A 17865-nucleotide genomic window follows, 5' to 3' on the forward strand; every position below is an offset into this window, starting at 1 on the left:
ATGTTATATATAGTACAATTAACACATTAAATAAGAGAAACATATTCAGGCACATTTTACACAGGTTTTATATGCATAATTTTAAACATTATAAATATATATTTTAAGTTTGAAACATGTAAATGCTTTCTAAAGCTAAATACTTGTTCTGAGTTTACATAATTTATCGAAAATTTTATCTCTTTTTAAATCCAAATCACATAAAAAAAATATCAAAAAGTCAGTATAGATGGATTTTTTGGGCTTTTAAATCAACACTGAAAATTACATGAATTAGATAACAACAGTTTTATAAACAACTGGATACAATTTGACCGAACCAAAGATTTTCACACAATATGTTCTTTCTTCTTCAAATTGCAAAGAGCCTATAGGCACAAGAAAAAAATCATAATTTTTGTTTTCACTTATATAACATTTATTCTCCTTTACACACGAAGTTTATTACACTGCTATAAGCAATGGAGAACTCTATTCATATAAGATTCACATCTATGCATTTTGACAAAGAAGAATTTTAGCCATCTTTAGTTTCGGAATGGACCAATTTCAGTCATATACACTATATTTTCTCTATGATTCAAATCTTACAATTTTAATATATGTGCATATTTCCATGTGAAAAAGCACGCACGCCATTTATCATTCAACCTATTACTTTTTCCAAAGTAAACACTATAATCTTCGTTTGGTTAGCTCCACAAACTAATCTCTTTGGATCAGTTTACTAAAAAATATGGTTACTAATGACAGAAAAGAATATAAACACTATCAACAACAAATATTGGCACAAAACTATTTGGTTCAAGGAACATATTCCACGTAATGCGTTTATATCACGTGCGTCTTTTGTAATCAGGAAATAGAGACTCACCATCATCTCTTCTTTGAGTGCTCTTTCTCTCGCTTAATATGGGAGTCTTTTGCTGCTGAAGTTTGGATTTCTCCTCCGGCTGATCTACACTTTGTTGCAACCTGGATCAATCAACCTCGCGTCAACGCAGATGCGCATGCTACTCCAGTCATCAAGCTCTACTTTCAGTCAGCCATCTACCTGCTGTGGAAAGAGCGTAATGCTCGTGTGTTCACAACTGTCTCCTCACCTTCATCAGTCATCCTTGCCTCTCTCGACTGTATGATGCGTGACCATCTCCTCTCTTACGTGGCAAGTTCTTCTTTCTCCTCTTCTCTACTTCTTTTTTATCTTTCTTGTATAAGACCTCCTTAAGATTTTTTTACCTTTAGTTGTTATTGGTTGTTTTTGTTTCCTTGATGTAATAAGTTGTTTAAAAACAACAGTGTAACCTTTCAAAAAATGATAATCTTAACATCTTACCCAAAAAAAAACAACAAATATTGACTTATTTATGTGAATATATATTTTATTTTAAATTATTTTAGTGGACGAAGAAAACACCATAATTTGTACAACAAATTTTCTTAGATTCACCTCATCATACTCACCATTTTACCATTTTAATTACATAATTTTACATGAGCTTCTTCACCCTCCCCGATTATTTTCTCTTTATTTATAACTACAATATAAAGTTATAAACTATATATATTATAAATTAAAAATTTATTTACCCTTGAAGTCTAACGATTAAAAATAGAACATAATTCAATATAGATATATGATTCTATTAATAAATTAGCAGTTACAAATTTGAAATTTCTAGAAATATCAAAAGTCGTATGTTAGTTAATTATCTTCTAATTGACGTCTATTTCTAATTCTTTTTGGATGAGAATATTTTAGCTGAATTGGATAGTCCCAAAATCTTTGAATTTAGTCCCTTTTATATAGTTGAATGTTTGAGTAACAGTGAATTTGTTATTTTGATACAAATCACCTAAATTTCAATTGAATACACCCCTTAAAATTAAAATTAGGAAATATGTGAAATGACAAAATGTGTTACTTTTTAATTAAACTAAATCGTTGTCCCGATGTTATAGTTGACAAGTTTTTCATGTTGTTGATCTAACAACAAGATCCATTAAAGAGCTTAGGGCCTGACTGGTTTAATCGCAGCGGTTGCGGTTGCGGTTGCGGGAGTTTGCGGATGCGGGTGGTTGCGGTTTCTAGCGGTTTTAAGAGATTTGTACGACTGGTTATGCGGTTAGAAATTTGTGCGTTTGCGGGATACTTATGACTGGTTAACTACCAAATGCAGCAGCAGTTAAATAATAAATTAACAATATTTACATTTTATACAATTATAAAAATATCAAAAATAATAATATTATAATAAATATAAAATTTATATTTAGAAAGTTATAGTTTAAATTTTTTAAAAATATAGAAAATATTTTTATTTTAAAGTTTTATAATATTAATTAAAATTTAATTGATATATTTTAGCATTTTTATAATTTCAGTTTAATTTTTTTATTGAATTTTTTTATTTTTGTATTTATATTGTTTTGGAAAAAAAATAATTTTTTTTTATCCTCCCGCAAACGCCCGCAACCGCAAACGCTAGCTGGAACCAGCTTTTGAATTTATGAGGTTCAGAGCGATTTGAAGCGATTTGGAGCGGTTTAGAGCGGTTTGAGCGATTGTTGCAAAACGCCAGCAACCGCTACCAACCGCAAAAGCTGCGTTTGCGGGTGGTAGCGGGAAAACCAGTCATACCCTTAATTTAAAATATCAGGCCCATTAGTAGTATCATAGTCTCCATCTACTACATTGATCGAGTGGCGTCAACAGTTAATCACACAACTCACTCTCTTCTTCTTCTTCCTCTCACATGGCTATTCTCAACAACCTTTTGCTCTTCACTTTGACTTTCCAACTTCTCTTCTCACTTCACGTTTCATCGGAATCTTCCCACACCACCGGCGATGCATCTCAATTCCCGAAGAAGTTCCTCGAACTCGCGAAAACTCCGGGGGTTGTCGATTGGATGGTGAGAATCAGAAGGAAGATCCACGAGAATCCGGAGCTAGGTTACCAAGAATTCGAGACCAGCAAACTCATTCGATCAGAGCTGGACATCATCGGAGTCAAGTACAGGTACCCCGTCGCTGTGACCGGCGTGATTGGCTACATCGGCACCGGAGAACCTCCGTTCGTCGCGCTGAGAGCTGACATGGATGCGTTGACTATGCAGGTGCACTACCAGTGATTCGAGAATGTTTATAAGTGTATGAATTGATTTGTTCTTTGAAAATTCAGGAAGGTGTTGAGTGGGAGCACAAGAGCAAAGTTGCTGGTAAAATGCACGCTTGTGGACACGACGGCCATGTTGCTATGCTTCTTGGTGCTGCTAAGCTTCTTCAACAACATCGCCACGTGTTACAGGTTTATTTTGTGTACCTGGTTCTATCCTCGGTTATGTTAATAGTACTTCGGATTCGGATATATATATATATATATATATTATTATAATAAACACTCTTAACAGCACTTTTGAGTTAACTAAGACATACTCAGTATTTTGGTTTTGGTAGGGAACTGTGGTGCTTATCTTCCAGCCAGCTGAAGAAGGTTTGGGTGGAGCGAAGAAGATGATTGAAGAAGGAGCTTTGAAGCTTGTTGAAGCCATTTTCGGGATTCATCTTACCAACCGGGTTCCCCTTGGCAACGCTTCTTCGCGTCCAGGTTCCATGCTGGCTGGTACTTCATTCTTTGAAGCTGTTATCACAGGGAAAGGAGGTCATGCTGCCATCCCGCAACATACAGTAGATCCAGTTATTGCAGCTTCAAGTGTTGTCCTCAGTCTTCAACATTTGGTCTCACGTGAAACCGACCCTTTGGATTCAAAGGTAACCTTTCGTCCTTTCCTATACATGGCCTAGGCTTTTTTTGTAACGCAGCTCATTCGGATTTGCTTCTGTAGGTGGTTACAGTTTCTAAGGTTAACGGAGGCAATGCCTTCAATGTTATCCCTGACTCTGTGACAATAGGAGGAACTCTCCGAGCCTTCACCAGTTTTTCTCAGCTTGAACAGAGAGTCAAAGAGGTGACGTGATTCAAGATTGGCACTATTATCATTGCTTCTTCTAAAAAAAACAAACCCACTGTGTCATCTTTTGGTTCCAGGTTATTACCAAGCAAGCAACAGTTCAGAGGTGCAATGCATCCGTGAATCTAAGACCAAACGGTAAAGAACCACTCCCACCAACTGTGAACGATGTTGGATTATACAAGCAGTTCAAGAACATGGTGGGAGATTTGTTGGGTGAAGAGTCATTTGTGGAAGCATCGCCTATTATGGGAGGAGAAGACTTCTCCTACTTTGCGGAAGCAATCCCTGGCCATTTCGCTTTCCTTGGAATGCAAGATGAGAGTAAAAGTTATGCCTCGGCTCATTCGTCACTTTATAGAGTCAACGAGGATGCACTTCCTTACGGCGCTGCAGTCCATGCGTCCATGGCCGTACAGTACCTCAAAGACAAGAAGGCATCTAAAGGATCCGATACACCAAAAGGCTTTCATGACGAACTTTGAAGTCGCTCTACGTCAGGTTTTTTATCATACTTGTATACATTGGTAATTGCTGGTTGACGAGTACTTCAAAACAACAAAGCTTCTTGGAATTTAGTATTAGTTTTTAATGCAAAATAAACGATAATATTAGTTGGTGCAAATAAGTAGACTTGAATCAAACTTTTGTGTCTAGATCAAGATGTAAAAAAGTTGTATTTCATTTCATAGAATTAAAACATAAGAAGAAAGGTTACAAAAATAGCCAAATGAGAGAACCTTTCACAGAAAGGTCTCGTTCCAGCATATCTATCTTGCAACAGAAAGGTGGTCACAGAAAGGGCTTCTACTTCTCAGAAGAGTTGGGTCCTCTCTTCTTACCGAAACCAACAACTGCAAAATATCAATCAACAACATATAAATCAATGTGCATATACTAAGTCAAGTGATGCAACTAGCATAACCAGTGAGCTAACATTTATAAACAATCCAACATAAAAAAAAGTAAACATTCAGAAATGTTTCTGTAGCTAATTCTTAACATTAATCCTAATTCACAGCTAAACTGAACAACGTTAACTATTATAGAGTGATACATAAAACATCAAAGTATCTCTGTTCCTACTCTTATGAAGCTATGAGAAATGGAGCTGAGAAAGTACCGGCGGTAACGAAACGGCGATTGTGCTGAAGACGCTTGTGAGCACGTCCTCTGGGTTTCTTCTTCTTATCTTGCTTCGCTACCTTCGGTGTTTGTCCTCTCACCTTACCGGCACGTGCCAAAGAACCGTGAACTTTGCCTGAACATCAACAATAACTCACCGTTAAACAGATCCAAATGCTAAAAAAAAACAATAGATTCAATTTTCACTATAGAAGCTCTGAGGATTACCCATGGCTGATTTGCTTCTCTGCTTTCTCTTCCGACGGCTGCAATAACCTGAAACGAGTGCGTAATCTCAAGAGCTAGGGTTTCGGGCTAACAATATATATTTCCACTTAACAACGAAATGTGTTGGGCCTTACATTTAAAAAGCTTCTTCATCAGTGGGCCTAGCCATAAGGCCCATTAACAACATAATCAGATTCGCATAATATACAATTTAGGGTTTTAACAGCTCCACAGATTCTATCACTACGCACGAACAATACAATGGGTGGAGACATTCCGCCGCCGGTAGATCAACTAGCCGCCGTCTCACTAACCAGCGACGAAGCCTCCTCTTCAACGGTGCAGAAAGCACGGTTTTCCGATCGGGTCCGCATCCAATCGATCTTGGGCCGACCCGACGGAGGAGCCGGACTCGCGGGTCAGAAGGTCCGAATCAGCGGGTGGGTCAAAACCGGGAGGGAGCAAGGGAAAGGGGCTTTCGCTTTCCTCGAGGTGAACGATGGGTCGTGCCCGGCGAACCTCCAGGTTATGGTGGACGCTTCCGTATCGGATCTCTCAAAGCTGATCGCGACGGGGACTTGCGTGACCGTCGATGGGTGTTTGAAGCTTCCTCCGGAAGGTAAAGGAACGAAGCAGAAGATTGAGCTTAGCGTTGTGGAGGTGGTTGATGTGGGGACTGTGGATCCGGGTACGTACCCGATTCCTAAGACGAAGCTTACTCTTGAGAGGCTGAGAGAGTTTCTTCATCTTCGTGCAAGAACCAACTCGGTGAGTATAAAAATTATTACCTCAGTGACATTGATTTGAGATTGTTTAAAGCCCTAATTAAAAAAAAACTATTACTTGATCAGAAAGCTTCTTGATTTCAATTAGGGCTTAGTGCCCTAATCGAAAAAACTATTACTTGATCAGAAAGCTACTGACTTTAATTAGGTTTGAGTAAATTTAAAAAAAAACACTTGTTTTGATCCTTGTGTTTGATTTAGAGTTTGAGATTCGTCTAGCTTAGTTAGCCTCAGTGACTTTGATTTCAGATTCTTTACAACCCTAATCGAAAAAACTGTTACTTGATCAGAAAGTTACTTAATTTCAATTAGGGTTTGAGTGTAGTCTCTTATTTTTGTTTCAGATCTCAGCTATTGCAAGAATCCGTCACGCGCTTGCTATTGCTACACACACCTTCTTTGATGAAGAAGGTTTCCTTTACGTTCAGACTCCGATCATCACCACTAGTGACTGCGAAGGAGCTGGTGAGATGTTCCAAGTGACGACGTTGATCAGTACAACTGAGAAGCTTGAGAGAGAACTCATTGAGAACCCTCCTCCTACGGAGGCCGACGTTGAAGCTGCGAGGGTCGTTGTCAAGGAGAGAGGCGAAGCTGTGGCGGAGCTCAAAGCTGCTAAAGCGAGCAAGGAAGCGATCCTCGCTTCCGTTGCTGAGCTCAATGATGCGAAGGCGAATTTAGCCGCGACTGAAGCGAGGTCAAGGCTCAAGCCTGGTTTGCCTAAAGTCGATGGGAAGATTGATTACTCGCAAGATTTCTTCGGTCGCCAAGCTTTCTTGACAGTCTCTGGTCAATTGCAAGTGGAGACTTATGCTTGTGGTCTTAGCGATGTGTACACGTTTGGTCCCACTTTCAGGGCGGAGAACTCTCACACCTCAAGGCATCTCGCTGAGTTCTGGATGGTTGAGCCTGAGTTAGCCTTTGCTGATCTTGAGGTAATAAAACATTTCTTGTTTCGTTTTTTGTTGTTGCGGTGTCTTAAAACTGGTTTACTTTTGTGTAGGACGATATGAACTGCGCAGAAGCATATGTGAAATACATGTGCAAGTGGCTGCTTGAGAAACGTTATGATGATATGGAACTCATGGCTAAGAACTTCGACAAGGGATGCATTGACAGGCTAAAGCTTGTTGCCTCGACTCCCTTTGGTCGTCTAACGTACACGGAAGCGATAAAGATACTTGAGGAAGCTGTGGCTAAAGGAAAGAAGTTTGATAACGATGTGGAATGGGGTATCGACTTAGCATCTGAGCACGAAAGGTTTTTTTTTTCTGTAACCCTTGGAACTAGTTATTAACTGGAAACACTTGTAAGAATAAGGTTACTAATGTTGTTGTGTCTCCTCCTATCTTGCAGATACTTGACAGAGGTTGTGTTTCAGAAGCCTCTTATTGTGTACAACTACCCGAAAGGAATCAAAGCTTTCTACATGAGACTTAACGACGATGGAAAGACAGTTGCTGCCATGGATGTCCTCGTTCCAAAGGTAATAAAGATCATCATCTCTTCCTAATACCGAGTTAAAAGTTTTCTGCTTTTTTTTTGTGTGTGGAAGAATGAATACACATGAATGGCGTCTTTTGCTGTGTTTTTTAGGTCGGAGAACTCATTGGTGGAAGCCAAAGGGAAGAACGTATTGACGTCATCATGGAAAGGTTGGTGAAAGTGAAACCTATTTGTTCAGTGTTGGCTAGTTTTTGGTTATTTCCATCTCTCATGTGTTTTTTGTTAACAGGCTTGAGGAGATTGGTCTACCAGTAGAGCCATACGAGTGGTACTTGGACTTGCGACGTTACGGAACAGCGAAGCATTCAGGGTTTGGACTTGGGTTCGAGCGTATGGTTCTGTTTGCTACGGGGATGGACAACATCAGAGACGTTATTCCCTTCCCTCGCTATCCTGGAAGAGCTGATCTTTGAGATTTCCTCTCTGCCACCAAAATGGCGAAACACAAATCTTATGTTTTCTTTTATGTTGCTTGCTGGGTCTGATGGTTTTGATAACCTGCTTCGGTTAGCTCTATACTCTTTTAAAAAGGTTTTTGTAATGAATGAAATTTGATTTTTAGATATACTAATGAAACTGGTTTTGTTCGGTTATCTAGTCAAATCATTTCAGCTATTCAGATATCTGCGAATATTTAATAATACCATAAACCGGTCGTTAGGAGTGATGAACCCAATGTTGACAAAAAAAAAAAGGAGTGATGAACCCAATCACCCGTTTGTTGATACCTTAGCTTTGATGTCAATTAAGGTCCTCCTTCAACAACTTACCTCATTTTTCTCTCTGCCTTTTTCCTTTGGCTTTTCTCATTTAAATAAAGAAACTAGAAACATAAGATAATAATCGGTCAAGCCATACACTTGGTACGTTGGTTTAGATTTGATTGCCGGTTCAGTATTTAGACTAATTACCAATTCCTGATCACCGGTGCTGGTGGTTTTGCCAACTAGCTGATAATGGGATCTACCAAGTTTATTAAAGCTTAACGGAGCTTCTCATGACAAAAAGTCGATATGTCCGAGTGGTTAAGGAGATTGACTCGAAATCAATTGGGCTTTGCCCGCGCAGGTTCGAATCCTGCTGTCGACGTTTTCTTTTTTGCTTTTTTGTGTGAGTAGCGTATAATAAACCGAAAAACATTAAAGAGTTTTTAGCATTTGATTATTTGATTATTTTTCAACTTGTAACATTCATTTCAAGTTCCCATATATAAATCTTACGAGATTTTTAGCATTTGATTATTTTTCTTATATAAGAAGTCACAGAACACCATAACGATGATTTAAAAAAAAAAACACTGTAACCATAGCTTATAAAAAAGAAAGCATATGTATCACATTGGTCATGACTTCTATATCACCTTGTTTAACACCATCATCGCTTCTGTATGTCACCTTGGTTATCACAATCACTCAGAACCATGGAAAGCGAGCTCCAGGCAAAAATTCAGATGATAAGAACAAGAAAACAGATTCATATTTAGGTCTTTGGAGAAGAAAACGAGTCTTTCCAATAAACTGCATCAGACAATTCAAGTAACACTACAAAAAAAAACACAGAGACACTTTGAAAGAAAACAACAAGAACTTGAAAAAGAAAGCCCCAAAACTTGTCCAAGTGACAGTCTAGTCAAACTCTTCAATCCTCCTCGTCAATAACCTTTGTGCCAAGTCCACTGAGTCCTTCGGCAGGGATCTCAGCAACGGTGACAAGTGAGAAAAACTCTTCCTTTGCGTCTTCATCGTCGTTTCTCTTGCGAGCAACACGCACCCTAATCCTCCTTGGAGGTCCTCTGATTCCTCTGCTCCATATCTGCTTGTTCAACTTAACGTCTACCCTAACGTCCTTTGTTCCCATGGCTTTCTCTGCAAACTTCCTTATCTCCTTGATGGCCTTTGGTGCCTTCTTCTTAAAGGTACTGTTACATAGTTAATTCTGTTATTAGCAGGAGACACTAAATCTCACAATACCAAACTCTAAAGAGCTAAAATCCAGGATTGAAAACATGTAAAACAATAAAACAAAAAACGTTTCCTTAAGAATTCAACTACAATATTAACTTAAAATGTATGATTACATTTGGAAGAATATAATCTTGAGACACTAATCATATAACACACAACCCTATAAGAAGATTGGTACAATACTATAGCAGGAAGAGACTACATTTCATTACAACACTATGAATAAGCAGATGACACATGAGGAGTTACAGAAGAACATTAAGGTTTTAAGAAAGCTAACCAGCTGTGAAGGCGTCTGTGGAGGTTGATGGTGTACTCTCTGGTCACCACTTCCTCTTTCCTTCCTTTTTTCTCAGACATCTTCTCTTTGGTCTGTGATGCACTTCTTCAAACTCTTACCTGTGCTTATCCCAAACCAAGAAACACTTAGAACACAAGATTCTCTTACGGGATACTAAACAGATCTGTTTGATGCTATATATCATTTACGACCAAAGAACAGAGAATTGAGCTTGATGAGAGTACCTTAGGCTGGAAGAACGTCGAGAGACAGGAAGGCGACGAGGGAGGATAAGTTAGATTATATATGTGACACTGAATTAAACCTAGATCATTTATTTGGGCTTTATTGGGCTGAGACTGCTTGTGCCATTAACCACTACTCCTTCGGGATATGTTAGCCCTTTACAGGCCTAATATATATACCCTATAGTTACAAATATAGGGGAAAAGAAACCAAAATTTTTAAGCTAAACCAATCCGATTGTTTTCATTAAGTGGAAAACTGAAAATCAGAAACTCAACTGATTATACATTTATCATATAACTTATTAAATTAATAGTTTATCCTATAAATTATTTTATACCAACTTATAACCTAAACTAAACCAGAAATTTAATTTACAAAACCGAGCCAAAACCAACTTAGAAAATGGGATTGTCTCCCTTTGAATAGTAAACTTCTCATTATGAGCTAAATAATAATGTTGTATGTTTTAAAAACTGGACCAATAACCGAACCGGAAAAACTTTTGGGTCATTGAACCATGTGGTCCAACCCGATTCAACCAGGTTTAGTACTTTTATTAAGAATAATACCATAATTATTTTTATGCCTATGAATATATAAAAAGTTTGAGGATCTTTACTCGGCGACGTTTCTTTCCATATATTCATTGTCTTTGTTGTATGACTTAGGTTTTTGTATAAGTATCAGGTTACATATTTCCTCTTTCTCAACTTTCCATAGATACCTTTTCTCTTTCTTGGTTTCTATAGCTTTATAAATTAAACTTTGGAATTACATGAACACCCATTCGTTGCTTGATTACATTTTACTTCTTAAGAAAAAATGGAGGTCGTCGGAGGAGAAGTTGATTATACTTTTGTTATTCAGAAATCTTTGGTTCTCTTGTTATGCGTTGTACTGTCATGGAAAATGATAGTATACATGTGCAATTTGTTAAAGATTGAGAAAGAACCTATAAGGGTTCTGGTCACTGGTGCAGCAGGTAAAATCAACCAAGTACTAGGTTTATGTTTCTTTTATGCTCTCGACTCATAGTGAATAATAATATTGAAATATGAATTAATTATAGTGAATTATTTTGAACAGGGAACATAGGATATGCAATTGCTCCAATGATTGCACGAGGTATGATGCTAGGTCAAGACCAACCCATGATTCTGCATTTACTTGATATAGAACCAGCTTCAAAATCACTAGAAGCTGTGAAGATGGAGCTTCAAGATTCAGCCTTCCCTCTCCTCCACGGCGTCTTCGCGACAACAAATATTGACGAAGCTTGTAAAGGTGTGAATATCGCCATAATGATCGGCGGATTCGCAAGAAAAGAAGGCATGGAAAGAAGAGATGTGATGTCAAAAAATGCAGTGATATTTAAAGCTCAAGCTTCGGCTCTAGAGCGATATGCATCTGATGATTGCAAGGTTCTCGTTGTAGCAAACCCAGCGAACACAAATGCCCTGATTTTAAAAGAGTTTGCACCGTCGATCCCGGAAGAAAACATCACTTGCCTGACTCGGCTCGATCATAACCGAGCTCAAGCTCGCCTTGCGGAGAAGCTAAGTGTTCCCGTGAGCAGCGTGAAGAACGTGATCGTCTGGGGAAACCATTCTTCAACACAGTATCCAGACAGCAATCATGCAACGGTCTCTACAAAGACCGGAGATCAACCGGTGAGAGAACTACTTGTCGCTGATCAGAAATGGCTGAAGAACGAGTTTAGTACAGAAGTTCAGCAACGTGGTGCAGAGATTCTAAGGGCACGGAGACAGTCGAGTGCTTTATCAGCTGCTAGCGCAGCTTGTGACCATATTCATGATTGGTTTCTTGGAACACCGAAAGGAAGTTGGGTTTCTATGGGTGTTTGTTCTGATGGCTCTTACGGTATAGCACCCGGTTTGGTTTACTCGTTTCCGGTTATCTGCGAGAAAGGGAGTTGGAAGATCGTACAAGGACTAAGTATTGACGAGTTCTCCAGAGAGAAAATGGACGACTCTGCAAGAGAGCTAGCTGAAGAGAAGGCCTTAGCTTATTCATGTCTCAATGTATAGACGAAAACTGTTAAAATATTACAGTCGTGACACAAAAAATGTAGCAACAAATAAGTTTGTGGTTCTAAATCTCTTGTAAAAATGTACGAGAACTTGAATAATAAACGCCGAGGTTCACTAAAAAAGACAAGAAAGAGAGATTAGACTTTTACTTGCGAGAGTATCTCCAGATGCTAAAAACAAGAACAGCTAGACCAGCAATGCCTGCCAAAATCTGGAAACAAAAGAGACAAACTCATATATTAATGATCCATTTGTTGTTACATTTACTTAACACAAAGACTGACCTTGGTGTCACGAATAAAGCGGGTCTCCGGGCTAGACGCAAATATAGAGGAAAGAAAACCAAAACGTGATCTCTGAGGCATGAGAATGACAGCAGTGTACTGTTTCTTGCAAGGGTGAGGGAGGATTCGCTGTAATGCGGCTTGTGCTGTTTGTGGTGCAAGTGACTCTCTCATTCTCAAACGCCCTTCTTCTAGAATCTAATAAACCACAAGAGCATTTTCTTACTTTTCATAAAACTGTGTTTCTCTAGTACAATCGAAACCTGACTAGTTAAAAGGTTTTTTTTTTCAACTGACCTGGCATGAAGCGCCCAAATCGCCAGCGTAGACCCTTGACTGGTATCCACGTAGAATCCTGTCTAACCAGTAATAGTTTTCCTGAACAAAACAAGAAGGAAACAAAACGTTTTGTTCCTAAGTAAAATATGAATTTACTTTGTTGTGAAGATTTGTAACTCTGAATAGTTGGCACAAAAAGAAAACCTGCAGGCCATTTTCGTGAGCTCGTTGTTCTATTTCAAGGATGGCTGAAATGTCTTCCTGCGAAGGGCCTTCCTCTTGAAGCCGTACAATTTCTTCCAAAGCTAGATCAACCTGAAAGACAAAGAGGTTACCTTAAGGCAGCGAAAAGATACAGAGAAAGCGTTTATAGGATTATGTGGAAAAAATGAACGTACAAGTTTAGATGAGATTTCTGGATCACATGAAAAATTTACACTGATGTCACCACGCAAATCCGCTGTTCTAGACGGTTTATTCCCGCCAAGAAACACTGAGACCTCTGCGGAATATATCTGCTTAAGTAGGAAAAGTTAGGTCACTAAAGGTTGGTGATCATCATAGATAGAAAACAGACACATGGCAGAATATACCTGCCCATGCGTGAACCTGAGAAACTGGATTATCTTGGTCTCTAGAAGTTTTCCTAAAAAGCCGATACAGTGAATTTCTTCAATCTATCAATCAAACAGAGGTATGAAGCAAATGCATTAGACAGTTTCTTAGTAAAGGCAAGAAGAATATATCATCAACGTAATTAGCGTGGGTTTTAGTTCAGATGACAAAGCAGAGTCACTTACCATTGTTCCATTTGTTAACTGCACTGGAAAGCACAACTGGACTGAACACTGGGCCTCGACCATTGGACTTCGTACAAATTCTCTGTAATTTTCACACATTTAAAGCCAATATGGAAATATCAAGGGACTACACAGTATCATTGTCTCTGTTTAGTCGATGGTGTTTATCAGATATCTAACTGATATTAGTGCATTTAGAGTTTAACTTGTATATTTGGATTATGATTCAACTGCAACCAATCGCGAAACTACACATCAAGATTTTGGAAAAGCATCTAGGTGGGTGACACAGAAGCTAAACAAAGATTCACTACGTTGATAAACTTCGATAATGACACGACTAATATACAGCTTACCTTGTTATCTTAGTAGGGAAAGTGAATGGTAAGCCCTTGAGATCATCACGGTTGAAGTTGAGAATCGGTTGAGGAGGCTTAGGTATTCCACCCTGCATGGAACGAACGCAAGAATGCAGTCAAGTCCGAGCTAACTTTTTGTGCATCACAAGTGATGTGATCCTACTTACCAAATACTGAAGAATTAGAGGAAGGGCGATACTAGGATCAAGGTTCCCTACAATGACAACTGTAAAAGTTGATGGATCCCTAAAGCAACTGTTAAAGTATTCGCAGGCCTTCACCGGGTCAACTTTTCGTAGTTCATTTATCCGAATAGGCTGTGCACATTAGAGACTAAGTTAGAAATGTGGCTGGGCGTTCACCGAGATATAATTAGTCATTTAGCTCACAGAAGTATTACCCTAAAGAAATAAGAATTTCCATAGTTGAGTTCCTTCACTCTGTTGGCGAAGACAGTGTAAGGGTCTCTCTCTCGAGCACGGACTGCTTCTTCTGCCATTTGCATCACTATTCCAACCTCTTCTTCTTGTGGCATCACGTTTGTAGTAAAAAGTTGATATACAAGCTGGAAATAAGTATTGATAAGTTCAAGTGAGTACAAAATTACTTGAGGAGAAGAAGAGAGAAGGCACAATTGTGAAGGGATACGCCACGAATACGTTCCTCAACAAGTTAAATTTCAATCATCTAGATGTTAGCAAAGCTATACGTCAAAAAGATTGTTGAAACGATCAAGAGACACCTTAGTGCTTATATTCAGGAGGAAAAAGGCGAACCTGCAAAGCTGTTTCAAGGTCTGTGGGTGAACAATCACAAGAAAACGTTCTCATGTACGGCCCGAGTCTTGCGCTAACTTCAACCCTCTTACCAGCAAGCATATCCATAAGCATTGATGGCTTATAACCAAACATACCAATTTCACCTGCAATCGTTGATCCCATCGAGCATGATATGTAATCACTCTCAGGGAGTTCGGAAAGTCCTCCATATGCAAACCCTGTAAAAAGAACCTGTACGGAAAACAACAAAGGACAATCATAAAGTTAACTAATACAGTATAGAAATAATCTTAAAGCTTAATACATTGGCAACACACACACATGTCGAATTTAAAATATTGTAGCTTTCAGTTAATATGGCACCTGATCGTCCAAGAAGTCAGTGGACTTGTAGCAAACTTGCATTCCATTTGATAATGTCAATTCCGTAACCCCAACTTCTGGATATTCAAGCTGGTGTGTAACATCCCTTCATTGAACATTAGTCATGGATGAGAAATAGGAATGGAATATCTATAGGCACGTCAACTGAGCCGTTTAGTTCAGTTTAGTAAGAGACTACGAGATAGGATCAGTCTGAAAACTTAAGCCAAACATACAAAACTGAGGAAGTTATTAAGAGTGGGTGACCTATAGTTAGTTCAGAGCTTACCCAGGAGTTGGCTTCTCATTGACAACTTCTTCTGGAATTTTTTCCTCATCCCACGGAGCAATCTTCATTTCTTCCTCAAGACTATTAACCTTTGAGACAACATTTCTCATGTCATCAACTGTTGCATTAGATCTAGGTTCCATTGTCTTGATCACACAACCGCACGATGTTCTTAACTTTTCAGAGTATCTGGATACATCTGAAGCTGATATTTCTGCATGAGAGGAACCAATATAATTTAGATGAATTTAATAAAAAAAATGGAAATAGACTAAACTATAAGCAGATTATGCATGTTCTCACGGGGTAGAAGACTCTTCTGAAGTTGCGCCTCGTATTCAATCCCAATAACAGGTTCCTTGTGAAGGAAATGCTGCAAGATAAAACACAAATATGAACAAGATTTTTGTAGAGGGTAAAGACAGAAGGCAGGACAAAAAAGTTCATAACAGAATTTACCTGTATATATTCATCCCGCAAGCTAGTTGATTGGATTTGATCACGTTCCAGATAAGCAGATTCAATCTCCGACATCATGAGAGCTCGAACAACAGATATTTCACGCTCTGAGAACCCGTGAAGGCGTACCCTAGCGACCTAAAATACAAGAGAATCAATGAATGGGGAGAAAGGAGACAATGGCAAAAACTTGAGAGAGTGAAAGCAGAAGAGACCTCGAGAAGCATAGACTCTAGGGATGCCAGAGTTCCTTTCTCTTTACAAGAAGAACTCATTATATAGGCCTTCAATGGGCTCACCAGGACATCAGCAGCAACAGAACACGCGAAAAATGGAGGGTCCTTTCTACGAGATATTTTGAAGAGTCTCTGGTTAAGAGCATGCAGAAACATTGATTCTGCAAGCATATCTCTATAATCTTTCACCGTCTTCAGATCACTTACGGGCATCTTATAGCTAATCATGACTGCAGACTACAAGCCAAGACCACGAAAAAAGCTTAGGAGTTTGGAAATGGATATCAGGATAATGTCTGAAGAAGTTTTGGATCTTTTTAAAAGTGACTAACCCCAGCTGCTTCAGACTCAACAAAGCAAGAGAACCGTGTATCTTCATGAGAAGGAACAGGAAAGAATGGTATCTCTGGAGGATTACTACTTGATCTTTTATCCTCGAAGTGTGTCTTAATCAAATCAACTACAGTCTAGAAAGAAATCAGGAAGGGTTACAAACAAAGTCTGACAGAAACTCATAAATGATAATTAAAAATAAAAAATAGCAAGTGTACCTTTGTATCTGGAAAATCACCAACAGCGACAACTGCCATATTGCATAAATGATACCACTTCTGGTAGAATTTCTTCACAGTTGCAGCAGGAACAGACCGAATCACTTTCTCCAAACCAATAGGTAAACGTTCAGCATACTGCAGTCAAATGAAAGTCTCATAAGAACACACTGGAGTCTCTTTTAAACTGCAAAAATGATTAAGAAAAAAAAAAAAAAGCCTCACACACCTTTGAACCTTCCATCATCAGCTGCCAATGCGAATCCTGCATCCTTCCAGTAGCATTTCTGTTCCCTCGGTACTCTTCCATAACAGCACCTCTTTCTTTTTCCAAATCTTCCTTCGAGACTCGAATCTAAAAACAAACCGTTTACAGTTTCTTACGAACTTAAAAAAAAAAAAGTCGAAACAGAGCCACAGAGACAATTTTACCTCGGAGCTGAACTCTGCTAAAATGGAGATAGCCTGAGATAGCAATTCAGGCTTATCGACAGGGACGAACAATTCGTATATAGTCTCATCCGCTGTAGTCATTGCGTTTTGACAGGGCCCAAACTCAGCTCCGATGCTCTCTAAGAACTTGACTATATCATGATTCGTGTATCTCGTGGTAGCACTAAACGCAAGATGCTCTACAATATGAGCAACTCCACGCTGATCCTCGTCTTCCAAAACTGAACTGCCAATGAATCAAAAGGCACACGTTGCGCATTTCAACACAAGTTCTTCCAAATTCATGAATTCACCAGATCAAATCAAAGTTGGATCAATACATTAGAGAACAGATTAACCATCACCAATTCGACTGAGAACGATCATCACTCTAAAACTCAAATTCACAAAAATCGACAACCAAGGTTATTATGCCTATTACCCGACTTTGACGGCGAGAGCAAGAGCGGCTCTCATTCTAGGTTTGGAGTTTCGTCGGACGTAGTAGACGAGGCCATTGTCGAGTCTTCCATAGTCGGCACCGAAAGGCTCAGGCTCGTTTCCGAGCTCCTGCTCCATATCCACACTCATCAGTTTCAGCGATCTGAATCCTTGTTTCCTCAGCACCTTCGAGCTCTCTCCCGATATCAAATCCATCTCTCTCGATCCCTCACTCTTGTCAAAAAAAAAAATCAAAATCGATTCTCAACAGAAGACGATTACAAATTCTTTCTCCCTCTGGTGACGCACTAGAGTCCCCACCTTCTAGATTTGTTCTTCTTATGTTTTTTTCTGCCTTGATAAGTAATTTTCCCGGTCCGTGGTTCGACCGGTATCGGTTTGTTTAAAAATTCACTCAAATTTTTTATTCA

At 38.9% G+C, this 17865-nt stretch overlaps 6 protein-coding genes and 1 non-coding gene across 7 annotated transcripts; 4 read left to right on the top strand and 3 right to left on the bottom strand.

Moving 5' to 3' along the window:
• The first annotated feature begins 2693 nt into the window (after positions 1-2693).
• On the top strand, positions 2694-4630 carry LOC106371468 (IAA-amino acid hydrolase ILR1-like 2). The gene is made up of 5 exons (XM_013811547.3): positions 2694-3119; positions 3185-3310; positions 3460-3774; positions 3849-3971; positions 4052-4630. The coding sequence occupies exons 1-5, from the start codon at positions 2757-2759 to the stop codon at positions 4457-4459; spliced, it is 1335 nt and encodes a 444-aa protein (XP_013667001.1). The 5' UTR covers positions 2694-2756; the 3' UTR covers positions 4460-4630.
• Positions 4609-5452, bottom strand: LOC106371469 (40S ribosomal protein S30). Its single transcript, XM_013811548.3, has 3 exons — positions 5328-5452; positions 5098-5235; positions 4609-4828 (listed from the first exon to the last, which is right to left on the bottom strand). The coding sequence occupies exons 1-3, from the start codon at positions 5329-5331 to the stop codon at positions 4782-4784; spliced, it is 189 nt and encodes a 62-aa protein (XP_013667002.1). The 5' UTR covers positions 5332-5452; the 3' UTR covers positions 4609-4781.
• A 101-nt stretch (positions 5453-5553) lies between these two features.
• Positions 5554-8211, top strand: LOC106371467 (asparagine--tRNA ligase, cytoplasmic 1). The gene is made up of 6 exons (XM_013811544.3): positions 5554-6095; positions 6457-7047; positions 7116-7372; positions 7469-7598; positions 7709-7767; positions 7848-8211. The coding sequence occupies exons 1-6, from the start codon at positions 5589-5591 to the stop codon at positions 8029-8031; spliced, it is 1728 nt and encodes a 575-aa protein (XP_013666998.1). The 5' UTR covers positions 5554-5588; the 3' UTR covers positions 8032-8211.
• A 414-nt stretch (positions 8212-8625) lies between these two features.
• TRNAS-CGA lies at positions 8626-8707 on the top strand. The gene has a single exon. It is a non-coding gene; the product is annotated as a tRNA-Ser (tRNA).
• Positions 8708-9069: 362 nt separating this feature from the next.
• LOC106371471 (60S ribosomal protein L31-3) lies at positions 9070-10245 on the bottom strand. Its single transcript, XM_013811550.3, has 3 exons — positions 10108-10245; positions 9863-9981; positions 9070-9536 (listed from the first exon to the last, which is right to left on the bottom strand). Exons 2-3 carry the CDS (start codon positions 9940-9942, stop codon positions 9257-9259), a joined length of 360 nt encoding a protein of 119 aa, XP_013667004.1. The 5' UTR covers positions 9943-9981; positions 10108-10245; the 3' UTR covers positions 9070-9256.
• A 638-nt stretch (positions 10246-10883) lies between these two features.
• On the top strand, positions 10884-12284 carry LOC106371475 (malate dehydrogenase 3, cytoplasmic). The gene is made up of 2 exons (XM_013811552.3): positions 10884-11093; positions 11198-12284. Exons 1-2 carry the CDS (start codon positions 10934-10936, stop codon positions 12157-12159), a joined length of 1122 nt encoding a protein of 373 aa, XP_013667006.1. The 5' UTR covers positions 10884-10933; the 3' UTR covers positions 12160-12284.
• LOC106371473 (zinc protease PQQL-like) lies at positions 12120-17770 on the bottom strand. The gene is made up of 21 exons (XM_048742900.1): positions 17436-17770; positions 16994-17240; positions 16791-16916; positions 16562-16699; positions 16343-16477; positions 15990-16247; positions 15775-15912; positions 15619-15688; positions 15316-15529; positions 15027-15132; positions 14661-14894; positions 14285-14449; positions 14052-14201; positions 13882-13973; positions 13526-13607; positions 13319-13402; positions 13124-13240; positions 12930-13040; positions 12744-12824; positions 12447-12644; positions 12120-12373 (listed from the first exon to the last, which is right to left on the bottom strand). The coding sequence occupies exons 1-21, from the start codon at positions 17648-17650 to the stop codon at positions 12308-12310; spliced, it is 3027 nt and encodes a 1008-aa protein (XP_048598857.1). The 5' UTR covers positions 17651-17770; the 3' UTR covers positions 12120-12307.
• Positions 17771-17865: the final 95 nt, after the last annotated feature.

The sequence above is a fragment of the Brassica napus genome, chromosome A10 (assembly GCF_020379485.1).
Source record: "Brassica napus cultivar Da-Ae chromosome A10, Da-Ae, whole genome shotgun sequence".
Classification (NCBI taxonomy): Eukaryota; Viridiplantae; Streptophyta; class Magnoliopsida; order Brassicales; family Brassicaceae; genus Brassica; species Brassica napus.

Excerpts from the sequence above, each read along its gene's own strand:
- LOC106371468 (XM_013811547.3), top strand. The coding sequence starts at position 2,757 with ATGGCTATTCTCAACAACCTTTTGCTCTTCACTTTGACTTTCCAACTT. Across the intron at positions 3,311-3,459 it reads AACATCGCCACGTGTTACAG|GGAACTGTGGTGCTTATCTT; the intron begins GTTTATTTTGTG and ends TGGTTTTGGTAG. Across the intron at positions 3,972-4,051 it reads TTGAACAGAGAGTCAAAGAG|GTTATTACCAAGCAAGCAAC; the intron begins GTGACGTGATTC and ends TTTTGGTTCCAG.
- LOC106371469 (XM_013811548.3), bottom strand. Across the intron at positions 4,829-5,097 it reads TCGCCGTTTCGTTACCGCCG|TTGTTGGTTTCGGTAAGAAG; the intron begins GTACTTTCTCAG and ends GATATTTTGCAG.
- LOC106371467 (XM_013811544.3), top strand. The coding sequence starts at position 5,589 with ATGGGTGGAGACATTCCGCCGCCGGTAGATCAACTAGCCGCCGTCTCA. Across the intron at positions 6,096-6,456 it reads TTCGTGCAAGAACCAACTCG|ATCTCAGCTATTGCAAGAAT; the intron begins GTGAGTATAAAA and ends TTTTTGTTTCAG. Across the intron at positions 7,599-7,708 it reads TGGATGTCCTCGTTCCAAAG|GTCGGAGAACTCATTGGTGG; the intron begins GTAATAAAGATC and ends TGTGTTTTTTAG.
- LOC106371471 (XM_013811550.3), bottom strand. The coding sequence starts at position 9,942 with ATGTCTGAGAAAAAAGGAAGGAAAGAGGAAGTGGTGACCAGAGAGTAC. Across the intron at positions 9,537-9,862 it reads CACAGACGCCTTCACAGCTG|TACCTTTAAGAAGAAGGCAC; the intron begins GTTAGCTTTCTT and ends ACTATGTAACAG.
- LOC106371475 (XM_013811552.3), top strand. The coding sequence starts at position 10,934 with ATGGAGGTCGTCGGAGGAGAAGTTGATTATACTTTTGTTATTCAGAAA. Across the intron at positions 11,094-11,197 it reads TCTGGTCACTGGTGCAGCAG|GGAACATAGGATATGCAATT; the intron begins GTAAAATCAACC and ends TATTTTGAACAG.
- LOC106371473 (XM_048742900.1), bottom strand. The coding sequence starts at position 17,650 with ATGGATTTGATATCGGGAGAGAGCTCGAAGGTGCTGAGGAAACAAGGA. Across the intron at positions 16,917-16,993 it reads TAGCAGAGTTCAGCTCCGAG|ATTCGAGTCTCGAAGGAAGA; the intron begins GTAAAATTGTCT and ends GTTTGTTTTTAG. Across the intron at positions 15,133-15,315 it reads AATGAGAAGCCAACTCCTGG|GGATGTTACACACCAGCTTG; the intron begins GTAAGCTCTGAA and ends TGTTCAATGAAG.